The following is a 23,035-nucleotide window of genomic DNA, read 5'->3' on the forward strand; positions in this document are numbered from 1 at the left end:
TAAACATTTTGTCAACACGCTAAACAGTACCGTTAGTTTACAAGGCCACGCTAGGATTAAAGCTGGAGTAAGCAAGGGAGAGAATGAACAACAAGTTGTTTTTTTTTAGACACAAGATATAGACAGTTATTGGTTAGTCAAATAAATGCGGAACAGGTATGTATTGAGCTGTTTTTTGAAAGTTGTGATCGAGTTATTGCATCTTTTGTTGAGCATTTCAAATTAGTTGCGCAAATGGCTCAAATTGTAACTGCATGCAATTTGGTTTGTTGATCCCATTACTTTTTTAAGCATTTAAAAAAGCCATAGCATTTACCAAGCTATTTTGCAGACATTTGTTATGAAGAAAAGGATGATAATTGGAGACAAAATTAATCTTATATGACACCACTTTGGCATATATTTAGCATGAAAACAGTGTAGTACGAGTTGATCTTTAATTTGGTTAATAAACACAAATTTGCATTTGTTCTTTCATCTTTAAGTTTTAAAACAGTGGGCCTCATTCATGAAACACGACCAGAACGTTTTTTTGTGTTAACGTCCGTAAAGTAGTTTTGACGTAAATTTTCATATTCATGAAAATGTTCGTATTTTCAAAATTTTAGTTGGTACGAAAGAAATGTACGCCTGCTCCATGCCACGTATAAATAGTGCGTGAAACCGTATGTAACGTTCTGTATTCTTTTAGACAAACTGATGACACTGCATTTTGAAGCTCTATGTATCATAATTATATTTCACAAGTTCTTTTGCCACAACAAGAGTGTCTTTTATCATTTTTTACTTTTTAACTTTGGGTAAAACGCAGAGCTCGTCACTGTACTTTTTTTACACAGCCGTCCAATCACAATGGAGAAGAGGCGGGACAAACACTACATTGACCAACCATCATACACAACAATGGGGAAGTTAATATTAATGGTTACTGCATTTTCAAATGAAGTAATATTCTTCAAAATAAGATACTAGTAACAAGTAGGCTAACTGTTGTAGATATTCTAAATCACAGCAACCAACGCATAAAGTGTTCTCAGGCGCCATCAGCTGGTCGAATATATAAAAAAATCTGCGAACAGACGCATATTTTATTTCACAACAGTTTTTGTGACAGTTTCAAAATCAATCCAAGTAATATGCTTATAATCTCTCTTTCTTTACTTACAGCTGTCCCATTTCCCCCCAGCCACCGGCTGACCGTCAAGGAGGTATTTGACAGCGAAGGCAAACCTAAAGTAGACGTGTTGAAGGCTCACCTCACCAAAGAAGGCCGTGTGGAGGAAAGTGTGGCGCTGCGATTAATAGGCGATGGAGCTGCTATCCTCCGTTCTGAGAAGAACCTCCTGGATATAGAGGCCCCTGTCACAGGTGAGTGTTCTCATTAGGGATCAAGTAAGAAAGGGGTTGAAGTCTTGACGAGGAGATGCAGGCTTTGACTGGAAAACACCACTCAATTTTTTTGTGCACTTTTTGCTTTAGCTTTGGGCTCTTCCACTACAATCATATATCACTGTATTTAGATTTTTTCTGAGAGTATTGCATTAATATTTAAAGGGATAATTTACCCATTTCTGTCATCATTTATTCCCCCTTATGTTGTTCAAAATTATTTGACTTTTTTGCAACACAAAAGGAGATATTTTGAGAAATGTCTCAGTGGTTTTGTGTCCATACAATGGATTCAATGTTGTTTGGTAACCAGCGTTCTTCAGAATATCTTCTTTTGTTTTGTGCAGAACAAAGAATTACGTTCCAAATTACATGATGGTGAGTTAATAATTTTAAATTTTGGGTGAACTATCCCTTTAAGATCAGTGGTTCTCAACCATTGGAAGTGGACTATTGGGACCACAAGATCCTTTTAAATGACAAAAAAATACATAATAATCATAATGTTGCTGTTACAACATGTAATATGATAAAATGTAAAATTCTAGTGAAAACTGGCCGGCTTTCACTCACATTTTTTTCATTGAAGTGTAGAGGTCTACTCGGTCTGATTTTCCATCCCACCACTGTGAGTTTTCTTCTCCACCCACCCACTCTCGCAGAATTTTACTCCTAAGGGTTTCTTCGAACCTGTTTTCTCACAGACTAGTCTTTGCTCACTCCCGACTCAAATACAGAAATTTGGTCCCTTTTGCACTGTACTGCAGACCTATGCTGTGCAACGTGCCACCTTGGCAAACAAACCACACATTTTGAATTCGTCCCCTTACCAACTGTTGTTTTTTATTTGAATAACTTACAGTTATTAAAACGTCTGGAATTACAGACATAATCGTGAATAAGTATGTTAAAGGGAAAAGTGAAAGCAAGCAACTTTATTGTGGTTGTATCAGAAACACCAAAGTAAATGTCTTAACATGAGTGAGCCTTGTAGTCTGTTGCAAGCTGCAAGACCAAATTCATTTGAATCAATGAGTACTTTTCCACCATCGCACCGAACCATTCTAAGCACGGTCTGGAACAGTTACAGTTATGTTTCCACGTGAGCCTGCTTCGATTACAAACTGTTCTCGGCTTGGAACTCTCGGTTGCTGATCGTGTTAATAGAATGCGTGCAGAGACGTTATAGCTCAGTCACTTGCGTTACCAAGGCAGCACGTGACGTGTTTGTGTTTACATTCTAAAGATTTCCCTGTGGTGGAAAATGAAACCATTTGCATACCGGCTGGCCACGAAACGGCAAGGAGTGGAACGATTAAGCATCGACAACGATTTGGCGCGATGGTGAAAAAGCGCTCTGTGTTTTACTATTGGAACTAAGAATTCATTCTTAAAATTGTTTATTCACCTGAAATATGATCTAGCGTTTGTCTATGAGCTATAAATATTTCGTATACGCAAAATACTGTTTCTTTTTGTTTTTCCCATTCCAAACCATTGAAACATTCTGACACAAAGAAGCCATCCACACGGCTTAGCTGTATACGTAAAGATTTTATATCGCATTGGTGTTTCATCCAGACGAATCCAGCGTTTTGGGAGCCTTTTTTTGGCTCCCAAAACATTTTTTGAAATCGAGTCCCAGACTGAGGGCCGGATTATCCAATAGGCACTGACCCAGGGGCCCATGCGCGCTTTGAAAATTTGCCGCTTTTTATGATGATTTGTAAGATGTCGCGTTGTAAGTCAGAACTCACAATAGAAACTGAAAATACGTAAATGAGAACGGCTTTATTGTTGTAAATATAATCTATAGGCTAAATTAGTATACCCTCACGGTTGTCTGTAAAATCTCAAAAGGTAAGAGTTTTTTTTTACATGTATTTGGTGGTGTTTCTTCAACATTATATCAATATAAAATTCATTATTGGCGATCAGGTTTAACTGCCTTACTTTACCGATTTTTAGCCTTCGTTATTAGAAAATCCAGAGTGCTTTTACATACATTGCAAAATGTTTACTTACACAGACTCGTAACATATAGGCTAAAGACGTAAAGTTTAACAAATGGACAAATTACTCTTATTGTATAATCATTGACAAAGTCTGCCTTTTTATTCTTAGAAAAATGAAGATATTTAAGAAAATATTTGAGAATTGCACTTAAGAATATTCTTAAGTACGTCCTGTAATTTATCTTAATAAAGTTCTTATGTTTTTTTTCAGTGTGTGTCTTGATATTGTTGTTGCTGGTCCAGGAAAGCATTGTTGCAATCATGTGGTGTAAATCCTGTATGATGGAGGATGTTTACAGGTGTTGATATTGTCCTTCAGGTTGTGATCATAGATTGTAAATTGGCAATGTAATCCTGTATAAGTATTGAGGTGTTTCCTACACGTACCCTATAGACTAATTCAAAACTTTATTGTGCGCACGTGTGTATGGGGGGGTCTACAAAACTACAAAATTCTTAATCCGGGCCTGCCCAGACTGGTTAAATCTGAAAACGCCACCCTTGCATTTTTGTGTGTACAGCCAATCCATATATTTTCTGAAACGATGATGTCATTACCTCAGTGCGCGAAGTTTATGCGCATGCTCCTAGTCTTCTACTCAGTTTTTAGTGTATCTCTGTGGCAAAATTACAGCGCCACATACTGATTTGGCATGTATACTACATCGTTTTGAGTCAGTTTCAGTGGTTTCATGTGTACGCAGATATTTCTTTAGACGACACCGTGAAAAGGAAAATAAAGATCGGATAGGGAAAGTTCTGGCTTTGCGTGGATGTGGCCTAAGTGGACGAGCCATCAATCTGGGTGTCAAACTGGGCCTTTGTGTGTGATTCTGTCATTGGTTGGCGATACAGTGCCCTGATTTGATGTTTTGATGTTCTGAATCTTCTATTTTTGTATTTGTATTGTGTCTTTAGAGCAGACAGAGTTTATTCCTTCTTGCAATTCTATTTCTCAAAAACGTGACATTAATGACTGGCTCCAGACACTTTTGCTCTCTCGCCACAGTGTCCCTTATGCTTCATGACTTCATTAGACTTTCTGATGAGTCTTCTTGATGACTTCATTAACACAGAGCAAGAAGACAAACCTTTGATAACAATGGCAACAATTATATTCATAAACCCTTATGGCCAGTAGCGAGAAAATTGCTTCCAGATGCATTGTTTTTTTTCCATTTTCATTTAGTTTTTTTCCCTTTAAGCTTTTTTTTGGCCTCATTCTTATAACACCCCCATTCTCTCTCATTACTGCTGTCCACTGCCTTGCGTATGAGAGCACGTTGTTGGCTCTTGACCTCTAATCTGCAGTAAATTATCTTCAGGGCTTCATGGAGCTGCAGGTCTTTATTCTTAGTGGAGGTTTAGATCCGTTTAATCTTGATTAGAGCCATCATGATCTCTTACGACTTCAGTGAATTCATATTGGTGCCATCTGCATCAAACAGCAGGAAAATCATCCTGTAAAACTAAGTTTTAAATGTACTTGTGATGCACAGACTTGTATTGGAAAGATGCTTTCCAGATGCTCCTGGAAAAATCTTGGAAATTGTGAATATCATTTTTCTTTTTTCCTGGATGATTATGAATGACTGCAATGGTTACGGAAATTCATTTGTCAAAAAAAATGTGGTAGCTATTTTTTTTCGTTCAAAGCATTTTTCTTATCATTTGTCTTCTCTTAGTTTAATACCCTAACCATCCTTCCCTCCCACTTCTCTCCTTTAATTAAAGTCTGCTGCAGTGTTTAGGACATCAAAGGCACTTGTTCTTACCCATATGCAGATTGGAATTCCCTACAATTTGAAAGGCACATAGAAATTTCCTGAATTACTAAATTTAAGGTTTAGGTTTTTGGATTGTGATGTGTTGAGAAATGCTGTTAGTCATTAAAAGAGTTCAAGTGTATCTCCTCAAAGCTAATATTAGAGATGATAGTGGTCAGGAAATGCAAGTTATGATTCATCAAAGCTTTGATTCATCAACGTTCTCAGAATGATCTACTGAAGTTATTAGAGTAGAATATTGTGTTTGCATAATAATGTGTGTGTAAGCAAACATGTATTCTTGATTAGTTGTCTTGATTCTTGCCACTTAATATACTTTTCTATCATATTGTAAATTGCTCTGGTAAGAGAGAATCTGCCTGGAATATAGTTTAGTTTTTATTACTTTAATATTCAATGCAATATATGTATATATTACATTTATCTCTGCATTTGCAGCAGAGATGAAATGCGTCTATGAACTATGAAAAACTGTAACATATAGGCCCGGTTTCACAGACCAATTTAGCTTAAGCCAGGACTATGCCTTAGTTGAATTAAGATATTTGTGTCGCTTTTATGAAAATGCCTTAGAAGAATAAATTACTGGTATGCATCTTGAGACAAAACAATGGCACTGATATATTTTAAGATATTTCTGGGCAAGTTATATTCAGTTAAGACAGGTCACACATTCATTTTAGTCTGGGACTAGCCTTAAGGCTTGTCTGTGAAACCGGGCCATAAGGTCATATCTTTGAGCAGTTGTACAAATCACATTCATGGTTTGGAAACAAAGAGAAGAAAAAAATGTGATCAGGACATTATGGCATGAAATCATTCATGCATTGGCAGATGCTTTTACCCAAAGTTAATCAGCATTCAAGCTAATGCAAAAAGAAATAATGTTTATTTTTATAATTATTCATTATGCAATTTATAGGAATATAAATTGTAGGAAATTGTAAGCTTTCTTTACTGATTTCTAAACTGTGTCTTAATTTCAAGCAACTAAATGTTGGAGCATTCTATATCATGTTAGGTCTGTTAAAAATTGTATGGCAAGTTTAAAAACTGAGAGTGTGTATGAGTGGTTTGTCTCAAGACTGTGGGAATTAGGGTTGAAGAAAACAGAAAAAAATTGCTAACATATTGCGTAAAGCCATTTTTGACACATTAATCTTAGGCTAATTATTTTTTAGTAGATTAAAGTTAAAAAAATGACTCGTCTCCTGTTTCCCCCAGGTAAAGCAAATCCTTGACTGAAGTGAGTGATACTCTGCAAAGCGTGTTATCCACGGTAATGGTGATCAGCTGGGGGTAAATAAAGGATAGAGTTAATTTGTATATGTAGAAGTTTTCATAAATTCAATATACAGTATTGAATAGATATAATGTTGAATATATAACATTTCAGGATATTGTGAATATTACATTTTTTAACAAATGAAGGTTAATGTGCCAAAGACGGCACCAGGAGGCAATTTCAGTCTGTCTCACAAGTACTGAAAAACACAACTCATCGTTATCAAAATGACCCCAGTAAGCGACACAGGTGTGGAAAGAGACACGAGAATTGATGAAGAATTTGTCCCAAAAAGAATCCATCTATATTATGGGGATGGTTTGGTTTTCATTTGCAAGGTGTGCAAGACATATGCAACACCACAACGTTCTGTTTCATTACCTCAAGCAGCGTTTACTTGTGTTCATTTAATAAAAAATGTGTAAGTGGTGGTCTTCACTAATTCGTTTTTGCAATAAATATTTAGAATGTTCTTTCCAAATCATGCTTTGTTTAAATGTGGCAAAAAGAAAGTTACCTATTCGTGCAAAATATTTTGTTATGATATAAAATATTTAAGCAAAAATTTTGATATATCTATATCAATATATATCTCAGTGTACATGTGTGCATTGTCAAAATATGCAGATATTCAGATACCAAATTGTAGGTATTGCTTCCATCCCATATGTAACCCAAATGAAGCTTTTTATTATCAGCTCTGTTGGAAGAGCACGATGGAGAGTTACAACAGTGACATGCTGAGAGATGTGATTAGAGCTGTCAATCACAGACTTTAATAGCAGCTTTCGCTGACCCGCGTTCTGTTGGATTCCACTCTGCATTACACCTGAATGACTGATCTGTAAACAGAATTACACAGAATTAGACCCTGGAAATGTTCATGAAGGCTACATGACTATGTTATATATAGATAGCATGATAATCTACTGGTTCGGCTAACATGCTCACAGACTGTAAACACTCCTATACTACTACTATAAACACCAGCTGTATGCATGCAGACGCATGTGTGATCCCTTTAAAATGACGTGAGCAATGAGATGATGGCTTAGAAAACTGTATATGAAAACAGAATGAATTGGTCAATGACGTGCAAGGGTTTATCCAAAGCACTTCTCCAGATTCAGCTGTCCATCTACTGACCCAATGGAATGTTCAGCTCCAGTATGTCTAGGCTTTCAAGTGCCTTCGCTCGACCTAACTTTTGTATGTCTTGGTTCCTGTAATGATATTATCTACTTGATATTAAGTTAAACTACTCAAGCCTTGGATCTTAACTGGAGCCGCTAAATGGGTCTTGTTAAATGATGTCTGCTGTAATTAATGATGTGTTCTGAGCAGAAATGGATAGATGTTAGTTCTGGTAGCGGCTAGGAGAAAAGCCCAGGGGCTGAAACCGAGGCTGCTTTGACACATGCTTCATTTTGTTGTTTTTCCCGAGAATTCAAGAAGTCGATACCAGTTTAATAACTCGCACAACGGCCATATGGAAATCTGAATTTCTAACGTGTGCAATCATAATGAAAGTGCTAGTATTACACTAAAAACAATTATTTTCACTTTCAACGTGCAGGTGCAAAATAGATTTGCCTATTTAATGTGTTGTAAAAGCAACATGAGTTCCCATAACCTTTCCAACACGCGTTTTGTAGCCCAACTTCCCAGAAGCACCCGTGATTATATTGTAGGTGTTCCAGCTAATGGCTGATATATGCAGGCTATTATATCATTTTTTATTGGGGGTTTCATGAGAGAATCTGCCATGATAACCTTTGAGATCACAGTAATTTGACTTTCCTGTATGGAATAAGTTAAAGTTTAAACATCACGTGGTGCTGCAAAACCTTGGGGAAATGTATTAAGATGGAAAATGGCTTCAGCACAGCCAAAACAGCATCTACATTTATTATTCATTGTTGTTATATTATGAGCATGCATTAAACGCCTTAAGGGCTCAGCATAGCTCAGCATTTTGGGGTAAAACAAAGCTCGAAAACGTTGAGAGACGGTATAGTGTTTTCGAACAATCCAACACCCCTTTGTTTCTGGAGGCGGGGTTTACATGACGTATCCAAATAGCCTCTGCGCACGTGGCCACACAAACAACACACCCACCTATTACATGATGGCCATGGACCAATGGTGGCTCGAGGGTGTTTACCGGCCAACACGAACTTTCCCGGAGAGTTCTGTTTGGTTTGCTGCTGCGAACTAGTGACACGAATTGTCGTTTGGACCAGATTTTGTTCGAAATCAGATCACAGAAGGTCGTTTTTCGATTTCGAGTGTAGTATGCAGAGCCCTTTAATGTACAAGAGAGATTTAAAATGGAAAATTAACATGAAAACAGAGGTATTGAATATTCATGCATGAATGTGTTATTTGGTGCTTTTTTATGTTCCCAGGGAAAATGTATTGATAAATGAATAGCTTGAATGCACTGTAAATCACTTTGGATAAAAATCTGCATCCTTCTTATTTGGGTACAGTAGTGAATCTTTCCGATTTCCAGGCTTCAATAATGTTTAAAAAAAATTTAGGACTATATTAAATGAAGTTTGTGAAGATCATGATTTTCACTATGTATTATGCGATTCTGTTTTGATTTGACATTTTATTATTATGAATATTGCATATTGTTGTTCATATTTTACCAAATGAAACATTGTGCATTGTGAAAAGCACTATGTAATCACTCTAGTGGCTTCAGTGAATCATATGAATATAATTCAAACTGGTAACCGTTAACAGTATGTCTAACTGATTCATTAAAAGACTTGCTTCATAAGAGTCGCTTGTTCGAGAATCAGACACAGGTCTTACTGTGTGTTTGTTTTTGAGACAAGCTAGAGTAATATCATCATTATTATCCATCATTCCATTAATACAACGCTAGTGTACTACTATATAAATATACGGTATATATGTTTTTGTTTCATTCCAGTTTATGTAGGTGTGCATTGAATTTATTGTTGTTTTGGGTGTGCACTGGATATACATGTACAGTGTGCGTGTGCGCCTGTATGATGGCCTTGTGTAGGTTAGTAAGTGGATCTGTGTTGTGTAATGTTTTTCACCCACACTCTGGCCTGCTGATAGGTGTGCAGTCAGAACAATCGCTTCGCTTCCCTCTCATGCACTCCCACTCTCTCATCTCATGTAGGATCTGGTCGTGACTCCTGCTGTGTGTGTTCAAATGAGTGTGTGGTCTTAACTTTGTCTTGACAATATGCATTACGCAACCTACTGTGTTCTGAGAAGATGCACATTTCCCTACCATCTATGACACTCCATCTGAGTGGCTTCAAAATGAGCTCTGTTTCGGTGCTTTTCTTTCATTTTATGCTGTGTTGACTTAGTTTAATGTTCTTTTACCAGGATGTACTGTACATTAATTTTCTGCCTCAGTCTTTTTTCTCTCTTGCTTTAACTGAAACGTTGAAGTTAAGGATATTACAATTCCTGAGTGCAAAACACACACGCACAGACCAAATATGTTGATCTCTTTATAGTATCCAACGATTACAATTAATCTTTGTCACTGATATACATTTGTTTTAAATGGGCAGAGTAGAGATTCTGTGCAAAAGCATGTTGACTTAATAGTCAGTGCAAAAGTTGCACCGCTCAGGTGAACTTCATTGGTTGTCTGTTTCCATGCCGATAAGCAATGTTTCCATGGTGATGGTAACCACTGGTTCGACTGCTATTAGCTAAGAAATCAAGCGGGGTAAGTGAGGTAATGTATGTTGTGGCCTTGCAGTATAGATGAATGTGAAACCAAGTATTTGAGGATGGAGATGTTCAAGATTTTCATCACAAACTGAATTTTTTGTAGCAAATAATTATCATGATAGATTAATGTTAATGACTGAATCTATAATTATGATATAGTAAACACGCACGCACGCACACACACACACACACACATACTGTATATTATATATGTTTATATTAAAGTTTTGAAACAAAATTATTTCAACTGACTCGCCTACTGTACCTCTGTTGACAGATACCATATTTGTGTATCTCTGGGTATAATGTGCACAGCCAATCAATTATTTTGATTGAATAATTTAAGATATTTTGATTTAAAATAACAATTCAACATTTTTTTATGCGACGATAATAGGCAATAGTTAACATGCACTTTTATACCAGACCGAATATTTCCTAAATGATCAATCCATGATATTAAATGATGAAACTTTTGTACAGAATTTTCAGTCATTCGTGTTGATTCTGCTGATTTCAGCCTCTTTAAGAGTCTTCATTTAAAGGGCAGGTTTACGTCTGTCGTGTCTGAGGAAAGCACATTCACTCCAGCGAGTGATGTCTCTGGGGTCTCGTAACTCTGCCTAATTGCTTCCTGCCGCTGTCTCCTTAACAGATGCTAATTGGACAATTCCAGAAGACATTTGACTGTTCTACTCTTCTGGTCACAGGGGGCAGGCTGCACACATACACACACAGTCTGTAGATATATACATTTGTATCTAAGTCTTCAACAAGAAACCAGTTTGTATCAAAATGACAGCATGTCATTGTGGATGGATTGTTAAGGGCTCTTGTGCTTTAGCTAGCTCAAATTCTCTTGTCTTTTAGCTTGTTTACCACTATCTCATTTTTCATATATAAATATTTATACAGACGTGGAAAAAAATTGAGAGACCATTCCAAATTTTTATGTAATAAGCATTTCAAGATGAATTGTGGCCATTCCAGTCCAGTGTCTGTTAAATTCCTAATAAGCTCAAACCTCACGAGTGACAAATTCATTAAACAGCAATGTGAAAGACTGACAGCATGACAAGACACATGAAAACATTCATAAAAATCGAGGTTATCACATAAAAAATTATTTTTGAACAATATTACTGTTTAAAATTGAATATGAACTCTCCAGTTTTCATTTTATGTGAATAAATACAAATTGAAACAATATTTTTATTTGAAATTTGGGAGAAATATTATTATTAGTTCACAGAATAAAACAAAAATGAGACACATACCTATACCTATAGTAAATTCAGAAAAACTGAAAATAATTTTGAATGGTCTCTCAATTTTTTCCGCAGCTGTATATATAATCTATAAAGATTGGAATGTAATTTTTTTTCTTTTTTTATACAGCAGTAGATACAGTACTTCTGCTTCTCTTCATTGATCTGATGGTCTACAGCAGGGCTAGTCAACTGGCGGCCCGCGGGCCAAATGCGGCCCGCCAATCATCCGTATCTGGCCCGCCTTAACATTTCAAATAAGTGGAGAGACTTTAAGAGCGGTGTGCTTTAAGAAATGCACGTCCTGAGATGACAAAGCGCTGCTACATTCAATACAAAAGTAATTTTCGCGGCTCATAACGACAAACTGACGTCTTATAAAGCGATTTGATCGCTCTGTCCAAAAAACATAATGTTATTTGCAACGTTATAATCGTCAATCCACAGCAGTCGTTTTGCGCACTGGTCGCTTTCCAAAACGCGTCTTGTGCCCTTGAAAGTAACTGCAGGAAGGGTACACCACGTGAACGGTTGTCTCAGATAAGGGAAAACTGTGTTGTTTTTATTACAGCATTCATTACCTGTGTACGATTGAAACGGCAAAATTTACGAAAAACTGCTGTTCATCTCCCTCCAGAACTCGCACTACAAAGGATCTTCCCTTCTAAGTGCGCAGGGCACATGAATGCGATTGGAATTCACCCGAAGATGTGACGATAACATTCAGTTATTTGCACAGATCAATTGATTCGCTTTATAAGACGCCAGTTTAACGTCACAAGGGGCAGGGATTACTTTTGTGGTGAATGTATTAGCGTTTTTGACTTTCATTGATTTAACTTTTATTACTTCAACCAAAAATATTCATAAATATCTTCTTGAAAAAACAATGCCACCCACATCTTGGATGGACTGGGGGTGAGTCAATTAATAGCAGTTTTATTTTGGGGTAAACTAACGCATCAAGGAATGTCAAATAAAATTAAAAAGTCAATACCCCTTTTGATCAAATATCATAAAAAGGCACAAATACCGGATGCAATATCTGTGTGCATGTTTTAATATATGATCTAAAAGTAACAGCAAAAAAACAGTATAAAAGGAACAAAATGCAATAAATAACAGAAATAAAATATAATATAGGGTAAAAAACTGGCCCACATCCTATTTATTCTTTTGGAATCTGGCCCTCAAAGAAAAGTAGTTGAAGACCCCTGCTCTACAGTAATTTCTACTTTTTAAAGACTTTACTTGGTATTATCTGAATATTAATCTTAGGAAGTAGTTTTTTTACATCAAAAGAATTAGGGTTGTATCATATGTTAGACTTTAATCATTATTGTGGCCTCAAAAATTCAGGGTCATTGATATTATTGTGATATCTATAGATTTTTTTATTGAAAAACTCTACTTTAATTTGTGTTTTCTCTTTTTGGCCAATACATTACACTGAAAATACAAATGTAGGAAAGTTTTGAGAGTGTGTAACTATTGTGGATCTTAAGGCAACATTTAAAATTGGTGCTGAATTATCAAATGTTTAATATTAACACAATATCAATATCACTGCTATTAATATTTACAGTTATTGCAACAGCCCTAAAGAGAATGTCACTTTGAGGTGTTTTGCTTCTGGACAGTGATCGAATAGTCTTGATTCCAGTTGTCATCTGTTCCACAATGAGGTCTAGATGAAAAGTAATCTACTGTAATATAGGCCTTGAAGCATTTGCCATCGGAGTGGTTGCGGTTGACCTGAATACCAGAAAAAGGAAACAACAGGACTCGTTTCTGGCGTGTGGTTAGTCCTGCACCTAAAGTCTGCTAGCAAAAGTACCTTTCAAGGATTTTACACTGCAATTATTGGAAACAATGATGTTGAGGTCATCCTGGAGGTGAAAATGTTGACTTTGGATACCTTTTAATTGCAGTTAACTTAATCTTACCTTCACCTGACTGATCTGGAAATCAAAACTGGAATTTCCAGAAAATGTACACTAGAATGACAGTTAATGTTACCTGATTGGCTATTCTTACAAGAGGTTACTCACGATTGGCTCATGTCATTTTCGGATGGCAGATGGAGTTTTCTCAAGCTTTTCAAAAAATTTTCCATCAAAGTGATTAGGTTAACACATGATACTCCAACATCTGGAAAGTACAGCTCACAGGCAGTCCTTTTATGCTGAAACAATCTATAAATTGGTATTGGAGCATGCAATATCATAATAACATATAACTTTATATTCATTTTTAGTATGCAAAAGCTCTCCACAGATTGCTGTATCATACAATGCTTTAAATTTAAGATCCATGGGGATATAAGTCATAAATTTACATGATCAAGCAAATGACCTCAGACGTTATTGAAAAAGTTCACCTTGTAGAATTCATTACTTCTTTGTTCATAAGATATACAGAAGGCATGATTAATTTTTCTCCTCCATTGGGGTGCAATCAAGGCAAATTCAGCATTGGGCCGAATGCCATCAAAACAGCACAGAGTTTTTGGAGACCTGTAGCAGGTGACTGAGATCTGGTAATGTGATACAGACTCTTTGACAAGAAGAGTTAGAAGGACAGTTTTCCAAATAGCATTTGCATGCCAAATTGTGACATGGTAACAAAACCCAGAGTTCTGCTTTGTTACCATGGCGATATTATATATCAAGGTCTCTCTGTGACAATGTTACATTCACAGCACTGAGCTGCTGTTGTCCTGAAGTTACAGGAGCGTAAGCCATCAAATGGGAAAATTATTATTTGCTCCCCTTCATGTTGTGTGATGCTGTTATAGGAGTATTTTTAAAATGGTATTTATCTTCAGTAATATTAATAAAATATCATTAACACATACAGTGACAGTACATAATGAATAATGCTCAGATTTGTTATTCAGAATAGGGATCTTTGAAGAATGTGCATGTTTTCATATGAGGCTGCAGACTATTGGGATATTGAATATGATGCATTGTAAACATCAACAGACAAATAATATCTAGCATTCTATTGACAAATAAATCTATAGGAGTCGTATTTGAAATCAGATTATATAATTGTATGCTTGTGCTCCATTTTTATGCATAGTATATTTAAAGATTAAATAAGTATTGATTTAAAAAAATATATCACCTCAGCCTCATTGTTGGCAAAATCTGATTTCATAACTCATTTCTTGACAGGAAAATTAAGATTTTTTTATTCACTGGCAAAATGCCGCAGCCTACGTATTTCCGGTTAAATCTCGGGGTGCTAAAACTCTTCCGGGTTGTATTCACCCATAGCAAATGAAGCTTAAGGTCACAGCCAGGGGCAGTGCTAGGGGTGGGCTAAGGGGGCTGGAGCCCCGAAATTCAGGAAAGCCCTGAATGTTTTATTACCATGCCGTGAACGAATCACTTAGGGGCCTTTTACACTTTGCGTCTTTTGAGCGTCTACCCATGGGCAAATGTGAGTGGATCCTTCTTCGTAAAAAATGTAGAGCGTAAAAGCAAGGCCACTTTTCCAACAGCTTCTGTGGCGTAGTGAGTAAGATGAGCGATAAGTAGTACTGACGCTACATATGAGTGCTAGATCGAATTCACCTTTTGCCGAACTGCATCACATATCAGATAATACAGGCATTTATTTTCAACAAAATGAAGAAAATATTTGAAAATGGCTAGCAGGTGTTTAATAATAAATTGTATGGTGAGGTTAATGTTAGTAGAGAGGTCTTTATTGTCCCAATTAGTTGTCATCTATTTAACAGACCGAGGTGGCCGTGGCCCGTTAAAGGTTTTTGCATATGGGCCCGGACCTGACTTGCTACGCCACTGTATTCGAACACATATGTGGAGGTCTCTGGGCTAAGCCCCGGATATCCACCCACCTTAGGACCGCCCCTGGTCACAGCTATCCTTTGGTGTGTCCTGCTCCTAAACGTTGTGGCTTCTCTGACTTCATCATAATTCTGAAACATGTCGTCCTCTCGCTGATCTCCTCTGTCGTCTGATTCTGACTGGGAGCTGAGAAAATACATTATTAATGATTTGAAAATCACACTCGTAGCATAACAATGGGAGGTAAGTGAGAACGTTAAAATATATTAAAAAACATCAAAATTTAAGTTACTGTCATCAACTTAAGGTGAATTATGTTACACAACCAATTAAAAACCATATATTCCATTATCTTTTCCTAAGGGAAAAAAGTGGCAGTGGTCAAAGTGAGAATCCCGGTTGGAATTTTACTTTCTTTCTGTTGTATATAGCCTACAGATCTCACACCAGCAAGCCTCCCTCTACCCCCTCTGTAAAGGTGTCAGTAGCTGTGTTTCTAAAGTACATATATTACCAGGGACCAGCACATGTGTTTTTCACACAAAGCTGTCTTTCAGCCCACACAGTACAGATTTATTTATTATTCATAAAACAAGAGGCCAAGTGACACATTTGAAAAGTCGACAGTACTGTTGGTCAGAAACTGGATGGATTTCTACTGCTGTGCCTTTGCAAAGTCCTGCTGCACAGAGAACACACACTGGAGGTTTTAACTTCTGACATAATTTTAACTTCTTGTGACTTAAGCTAAACATAATTTTAGAGTGTTGTATTATTTTATTGTATCACAATTGATACATTTCTGTATTTTTTTTCTAGTTTGTGGAGACATCCATGGGCAGTTCTTTGACTTGATGAAGCTTTTTGAAGTAGGAGGGTCTCCAGCCAGCACACGGTATCTCTTCCTGGGTGACTACGTGGACAGAGGGTATTTCAGTATTGAAGTAAGTTACAGCAATGCACTTCTCACATTCAATGTTTATTTTTCATATGTTATAAAACATTGAACTAAAATTTGTTTGTTAATACATTAACATTACATGAATCAGACATTAAACTAGAATCTAATTCCTTCGAATGTACTCATTTTTATCCGCAGTGCGTGCTGTACCTATGGGCCTTAAAAATCCTTTACCCCAAAACACTGTTTTTGCTGCGCGGGAACCACGAATGTAGACATTTAACAGAGTATTTCACTTTTAAACAGGAATGTAAGTACGACCGCCACCCACATCACCGATTAACCATCACACATAAAACTTTGCCTGTTGCATTGGGCTTAAAGTAAACTGTCATCCACAGGAAAATAAACAGGGGCCCTTCTGGTCACACATCATTTTTCATACTACGACTCTTTTTTATGACATTTCTAGTTAGAAGCAAAGCCACTTCCTGGCTCTGTATTTGAAGTAAAATTTTATTGGCTTACTGTAATGTTTACACATGTCAGAATTATTGCTCTTGGATTGGGGCAGGAAAAGCCTCCACCCCATTTAAAGGCGATGTTGGAAGTGTTTGGATGGCCTTTTAAAGATTTGCCGTCTCTGGCCGTTGCACAGGGCTGTGTTTGAGTGAGTGTTTGTTGATGTTTGCTTTGACCGGCGGCCATTTTATTTTCCCCTCCTCTCAATTGGTTTTCCTCTTTTATCCCCGACAGGTAGAATTAAGTATTCGGAGCGGGTGTATGATGCGTGTATGGATGCCTTTGACTGCCTTCCTCTGGCCGCCCTCATGAACCAACAGTTCCTGTGTGTGCATGGAGGATTGTCCCCAGAAATCACAAACCTCGATGACATCAGAAAAGTATGTGTTTTACCGAGCAGTGTCGTTTCTTTGTTTAATGTGCCAGCCTTTTGATTTATTAACGCCAGCCTACAGTATGTGCTGATTTTGAGTGCCACATGTTATTGCATATGTGAATACATAATAAACAGATTGTTTAATCATCAAATAGAACTACAGGCGAACACAAATAGACTGTAACTCATAGCACAATATGGCCATAACACATGGTATATCACAGGCCAAATGAAACGGCGTTCTCATTTAAATTAAATGTTAAGTTTGTCACTTAACCAAAGCATTGTATTGTACTGTATTGTCCATTACTCATCAAAACACATATGAAGGTTGAAAAATTAATGTAGAAAACACTGGTTCTGTCCTAAACCTAGTGAGATCCCGTATTGTCTAGTGCCTGCAGAGACACCTGCCTTACAAAGCAACATCCAAACTAAAATAGATCTTTAACAGTCTTCATAGGTAGCGACTAACAGTCACAAAGTACAGGAAAGAGTCAACTGTTATTACTAGGGTAAAATTGTCAGGTGCAAAGTTGTAACCAATACTTTTCAGTATTGAAAGAATTTTAAGTACTGTATGTCTAGAATTTTTCTCGTCTGCCAACTTCATTTCAATCAATCATTGCAGTGCATTATGGGATTGACTTCTACAAAGGATGTGCTGCTGCATTGGTTAAACTGTTGCTTGGTGGTAAACATGCAGAATATTATAATGATTTAGAACAGCATAAGAATAATTAATAGTTAAAGGAGCAATGGGGAGATTTTAGCAGCATCTAGTGGTGAGGTTGCAAATTGCAACAAATGCCTAACTCCACCCTCCCTTTCGAAGCACTACGGCAACTGACAGAGGACAAACATGTTGTCACATTTTCACTTCTTTGCAGAAGGAGAAAACGTATTACAGTTTGTCCGTTTAGAGCTACTGTAGAAACAACATGGCGTATTCCATGCAAGGGCTGTATAGAAAAAGCTCATTCTAAGGCAGGGGTCTTCAGCGTTTTTCGGGGCGAGGACCTCTTAGATGAGAGATGCATGGAGCAGGGACCCCCTTCTACTAAATGTGTAAACAGAGCTATTTAAAAAGAAACAACTCTTATTGTCAAATCAATATTATGTTAAGACATCTACATTACATTAGCACTATTATGCATGTTATTGTTGCACATACAAACTTTTCTGTGTATTATTTTTATTGTTAATATAGATTGTTTGATTATTTTAAGGGATTTGCAGCATCATACATTTTCATTTTACTGTGAGATGGACAGTTAAACATTTACTTGTCCTGAACCTTAGTTTTTATTAAGGCTTCAATGAGATGACTGACCCAGGTTAATGGCACAAATACTATTCTAGTGGAGGTAGAGGCCGTCTCTGGATGCGAAATAAATCAGTAAAGATGTTATGCATTCGGTTGTTAAAGCAGGCCGTTTATTAAGTGCAATTCTTTTTTTTCTTCCGCTTTTCTGTGTGTTGCAGAACATATTGCTATTTTATAATTCTGAGCTCCGTTGTCTTTCTCGTGGATCGATCAGCATTATGGCAGCTGTTACACAAGTTTTTTCTGCAGAGCATCATATCAGACTAAGGAAAGCAACATTCGACGAGTCCGCGTTATTTTTGGGGCAACTTGTTTGACGTGCACCATCAGTACACGTGCGCGTTTCATTGATTTTAAACACGTACGATAGTTTGTCAGAGTTTACAATGCAGAAGCGGTGTGGTGTCATTTGCCTGTCAAATTAGCGCTTTACAGCTTTTAAAAAATTTTAACAGAAGTTCAGAAATAAATATATGAGAATGCACTTTATTTGCACGCAACTCCTTTCATGCGTACTCTGAATTTATCGGAAGGGAGACAGAGAATGCACTAATTCTAAACTTACAGTCTTGAAAGAAAGACATAGGTACTTATTTGATTTAGGCCCTGCCGGCTTTTTTATGATGCATATGTAACGTTTCTTCTATCGCTTCTGCTGCCTGAATGGATGTTTTTGTCCTCACACAGGTTAAAATTGCAGTGCGCGGGAGCGTCAATGAATCCGCGCAGCCACGCACATGCGCAGCTTACAGAGATCATTGGTGTAATATTTATGTACCCATGCTTTACATTTTTAACAAAAAGTTGCCTGTGAGTTAACAGTAATTAGCGGACCCCTTGCAGTTCCACCACGGACCCCCTAGGGGCCGCGGACCCCCGGTTGAAGACCCATGTTCTAAGGTAACAAAAGCATAACGCTTCATTGTGTAAGCTCTTTATACACCTCTGAAGGACTGTATATTGCATTTCTGTCAATAGATCCTCCAAAAAATGATACACTGGACCTTTAATGAAAAAACATTGAATTTCATCAACATTTTTATGAATTTGTTCTAAATTTGTCCTGATGAACTTTGCTTTATTTTACACAAGATATAAAATCCTAAAATATGGCATATGAATTTGGTCACGATAATGCATCTTTGAAAGCTTAGAATACTGCCTTCACCTCGGGAACAGGCCCAAAAAGGCTGCCTACATATGCAGCTCATTATGCTTTGGAACAGAGCCACTTTATCCAATGTCCCTTTTGCCACTGACTGTAATTCTGAAGATTCAATTTCCTCAAATGTTTTCTCTGAAGGGATCTTTAGAATTAACTTGCAAACACATAATAAACGGTCAGAAAAGGAATACTTGACAGTAGTTCTCATTTTTAGCACAGACACCTGGATTCTGCAGTTGAATAACTCTGCTGTATTTACATCATTATCTTGTGTTTCACTCTTTTATACATGACTTCCATAGCATCTGTGGAGGCAAAATTGCTTTGGCTTTTTCTTTTTCACTCCCTCGCCAAGTAAAAAAAAGTCTATTAGTTGAGAAATTATTAAAATGTAATGTGATTTAGTCAAAGCCTAGCTGTTATCAGGACTGAGATCAAAGGCACTGATGATTAGGCTGAAGTCCTTTACCAATTCACTTCTTATCATCCGCACACAGCTCTTATTTCATTTTGGTGTCAATTTAGAGAACATTTAGCGTATAGTTTAAATCTAAATTCCTTCATATGCACTAGTCTTTTTTAGATGTCTAGGTTATCACCATCAACAAGGAGACATACCTGTATAAAAACAATACATTTGAAAGACCTTGGATAACTTTGTTCATAAAGGTTCAGTCATGTGTAATTTTTTGAAGGCTCTGTTGACATAAATGCAATCTAATATACATAACTGTCTGCAGAGGTGTATAAAGACCTTATAAAATGAAGCGTTATGTTTTTATTACCTTAGAATGAGGTATTTCTATCTACATACACCACAGGTCCCCTTCGCCATGTTGTTTCTACAGTAGCGCTAAATGGACAAACTGCTCTACAGAGCGCATTTTTTAAATACGTTATCTCCTTCGGCAAAGAAGCGAAACTGTGACGACGCCTTCATGCTGTGTCAGCCACTGTAGTGCTACGAAAGGGAAGAGTGAGCGGTGGAGTGAGTCGTTGGTTGCAAATCGCTACCTCACCTCTAGATGCTGCTAAATCTCTTACACTGGACCTTCAATGTGGCCATAACTCAGACAGTTTCTGCATTTCTCATTTTAATCTCGAGTCCTTACAGAAGAGTATCGCACCCTTCAAATATCCGTAGAGTCTTGAGTTTGATCACATTTATAAAAGACAGAGACATCTGTACGATTTTTTCCGAAAACATACAACACGTGCGGGGGGGATGGGAGGGCGGAACTAAAGCACGTGCGCACTCATTGCCAACAAAACACAGACATATGACTCAGTTCCACTTACCGCTTGCGGTTCATGTCCAGCATCTTTTAGCACTCGGACCGCTCCATCTATCAGTTTCAAACGATCTCCAAATCCAGTTATAGCCACCGTTTCTGTGACATCCATCACTAAAATTCCGTGAACAAACAAACACACACCTCTCACTATCGCAAGAGTAACGAGCTGCAGTGCAGCCAATCTTGATGGTAAGCAGGTCTCGCTCGTCGGTTGATGCGTGGGCGGGCTATTTCTTTCGCCTTGCCGAGAATTGCCCAATAAGAGATTAAAAAAAGTTGTTTGCCCACAGCGCAGCCAATCTTGACACAGTGCAGCAAATCGTGATGGTAAGCAGGTCTCGCTCGTCGGTTGATGCGTGGGCGGGCTATTTCTTTTAGCCTTGCCGAGTATTGCCCAATAAGGGACTAAGAAAAGTTGTTTGCCCACAGCGCAGCCAATCTTGATGGTAAGCAGGTCTCGCTCGTCGGTTGACACGTGGGCGGGCTATTTCTTTCGCCTTGCCGAGAATTGCTCAATAAGGGACTAAGAAAAGTTGCTACAAAATGGATTTTAATGTTCGAAAAAAACTTTCCGAAACCTATAAGAACGCTGGGGGAGTGTATCGAGCACAGAAATACTATGTCATACGTCCAACTTGTTTTTTGACACCGTTGTATGCCCCCTTTAAAATGTATTTTATAATGGTTCGGGCTAATAGTGGTTTTCTGTATTTCTGACCATATTCTCTATGACTTATCTTTGGACAGCAAGAGTTTATAGCAGGTTCTGTCTCTGTATGCATCTAACCTTGTAGTACAGTAGTTTAATAGTATATTTTTTCTTTCCAGTTAGACAGATTCAAAGAGCCTCCCGCATATGGACCAATGTGTGACTTGCTTTGGTCGGACCCGCTGGAGGACTTCGGCAATGAGAAGTCCCAGGAACACTTCACACACAACACAGTGAGAGGCTGCTCCTATTTCTACAGGTACAAATACGTCTATCGAGACATTTACTTCAACAAGAAATCAGAGAACACTTTGTACAACAACAGGCAATGCTCCTGTCTCACTTTACAAATGTGCATGCCTACATTTATTACGTTACATATTATGTAACCCTAGACAGTTGTTTGCAATAACTTGCAATGTGTGCAATGATCACAGTTAATTAAAACTGTGCAATGTGAAATTTTCTGTTCAATTTATTTTAGTCAGAAATGAAAAAATACCAGGGCATAATTGAGTAAAGAAGACCAATTTAATAGGCACTATGGCATGCTATAGTCTGCTATGTTAGATTATAGAAAACAATTGTAGATATTAAAAATGTATTCACCATAATTTGAGCCGCTGCATTGCCAATGTTCTGCCTTTGTTTCCTGCCTCATCTACATTTTGTGCAACCCACCATATTGTAGAATAGAAATTGCATCAATATATGGGGTAAAGACCATATTCCAATAGTACTGTATTGTTTGATTTGCTAGTGACTGTTACATAAAGATGATTTATGTTGTGCATTGGCCTCGCTTCAACAAAGAGGGAAATGTCATACGCCTGCTATAGAATGGCAGCAGAATGAAATTGGCTTTGTGAATTTAGTTATCAAGCAACTTCACCCACAGCAGGGCTGATGGAAATATAACTGTCTCTGATCTTGGAAAGAAATTATTAGCTCTGTTCTAAAACCGACAGTGGTGCCTATGGAGGCAGCGTTTTGAAGCATCACAGATACATTCTAAAACAAAGGCTGTTTAATTTATTTATAAACTATGTTGCCTACTAAGATATCTTGTTTTGGACAGAATCTAAAGTGGAATCGTGTTTATTCTTTGAAGAGAAAGTAATCCCAGAATGCTTTGCATTGCGTGTACTATTGTACTGTGTAGAATTAGAATTTTCAAAATAACTCGCCTATAAGGTTACATCTGTGTTATGATGTAAATGCTATAGAACTTTATTTTGATACTTGAATGCTTTGTTTTGTATTAACAAAGATTGAAATATTTTATTATTTAAGATCAATATAATAAATGACATCTTATTTGGGCCGCAAGGCTGCAATATGGTATTACCAAAGGTAAACAACACAATGTGTTTGAAATGTCTGCTTGCTTTAAAATGTCCATACAGTGACCCTACTGTCAGCACCGTGGCCCTGCTG

At 37.3% G+C, this 23,035-nt stretch overlaps 1 protein-coding gene across 3 annotated transcripts in view; it reads left to right on the forward strand.

Annotated features, from left to right (window-relative positions):
* The window catches only part of LOC130552208 (protein phosphatase 3 catalytic subunit alpha), a 99,602-nt gene that overhangs the window by 55,533 nt on the left and 21,034 nt on the right, over nt 1-23,035 (forward strand). For all 3 annotated transcript variants that reach the window (XM_057330426.1, XM_057330411.1, XM_057330418.1), the window contains exons 2-6: nt 1,168-1,368; nt 16,123-16,247; nt 16,403-16,514; nt 16,961-17,106; nt 21,718-21,857. In XM_057330426.1, the coding sequence (XP_057186409.1) occupies nt 1,168-1,368; nt 16,123-16,247; nt 16,403-16,514; nt 16,961-17,106; nt 21,718-21,857 (724 nt within the window). The remainder of the gene's footprint in view (nt 1-1,167; nt 1,369-16,122; nt 16,248-16,402; nt 16,515-16,960; nt 17,107-21,717; nt 21,858-23,035) is intronic.

The sequence above is a fragment of the Triplophysa rosa genome, linkage group LG1 (genome assembly GCF_024868665.1).
Source record: "Triplophysa rosa linkage group LG1, Trosa_1v2, whole genome shotgun sequence".
Taxonomy (NCBI): domain Eukaryota; kingdom Metazoa; phylum Chordata; class Actinopteri; order Cypriniformes; family Nemacheilidae; genus Triplophysa; species Triplophysa rosa.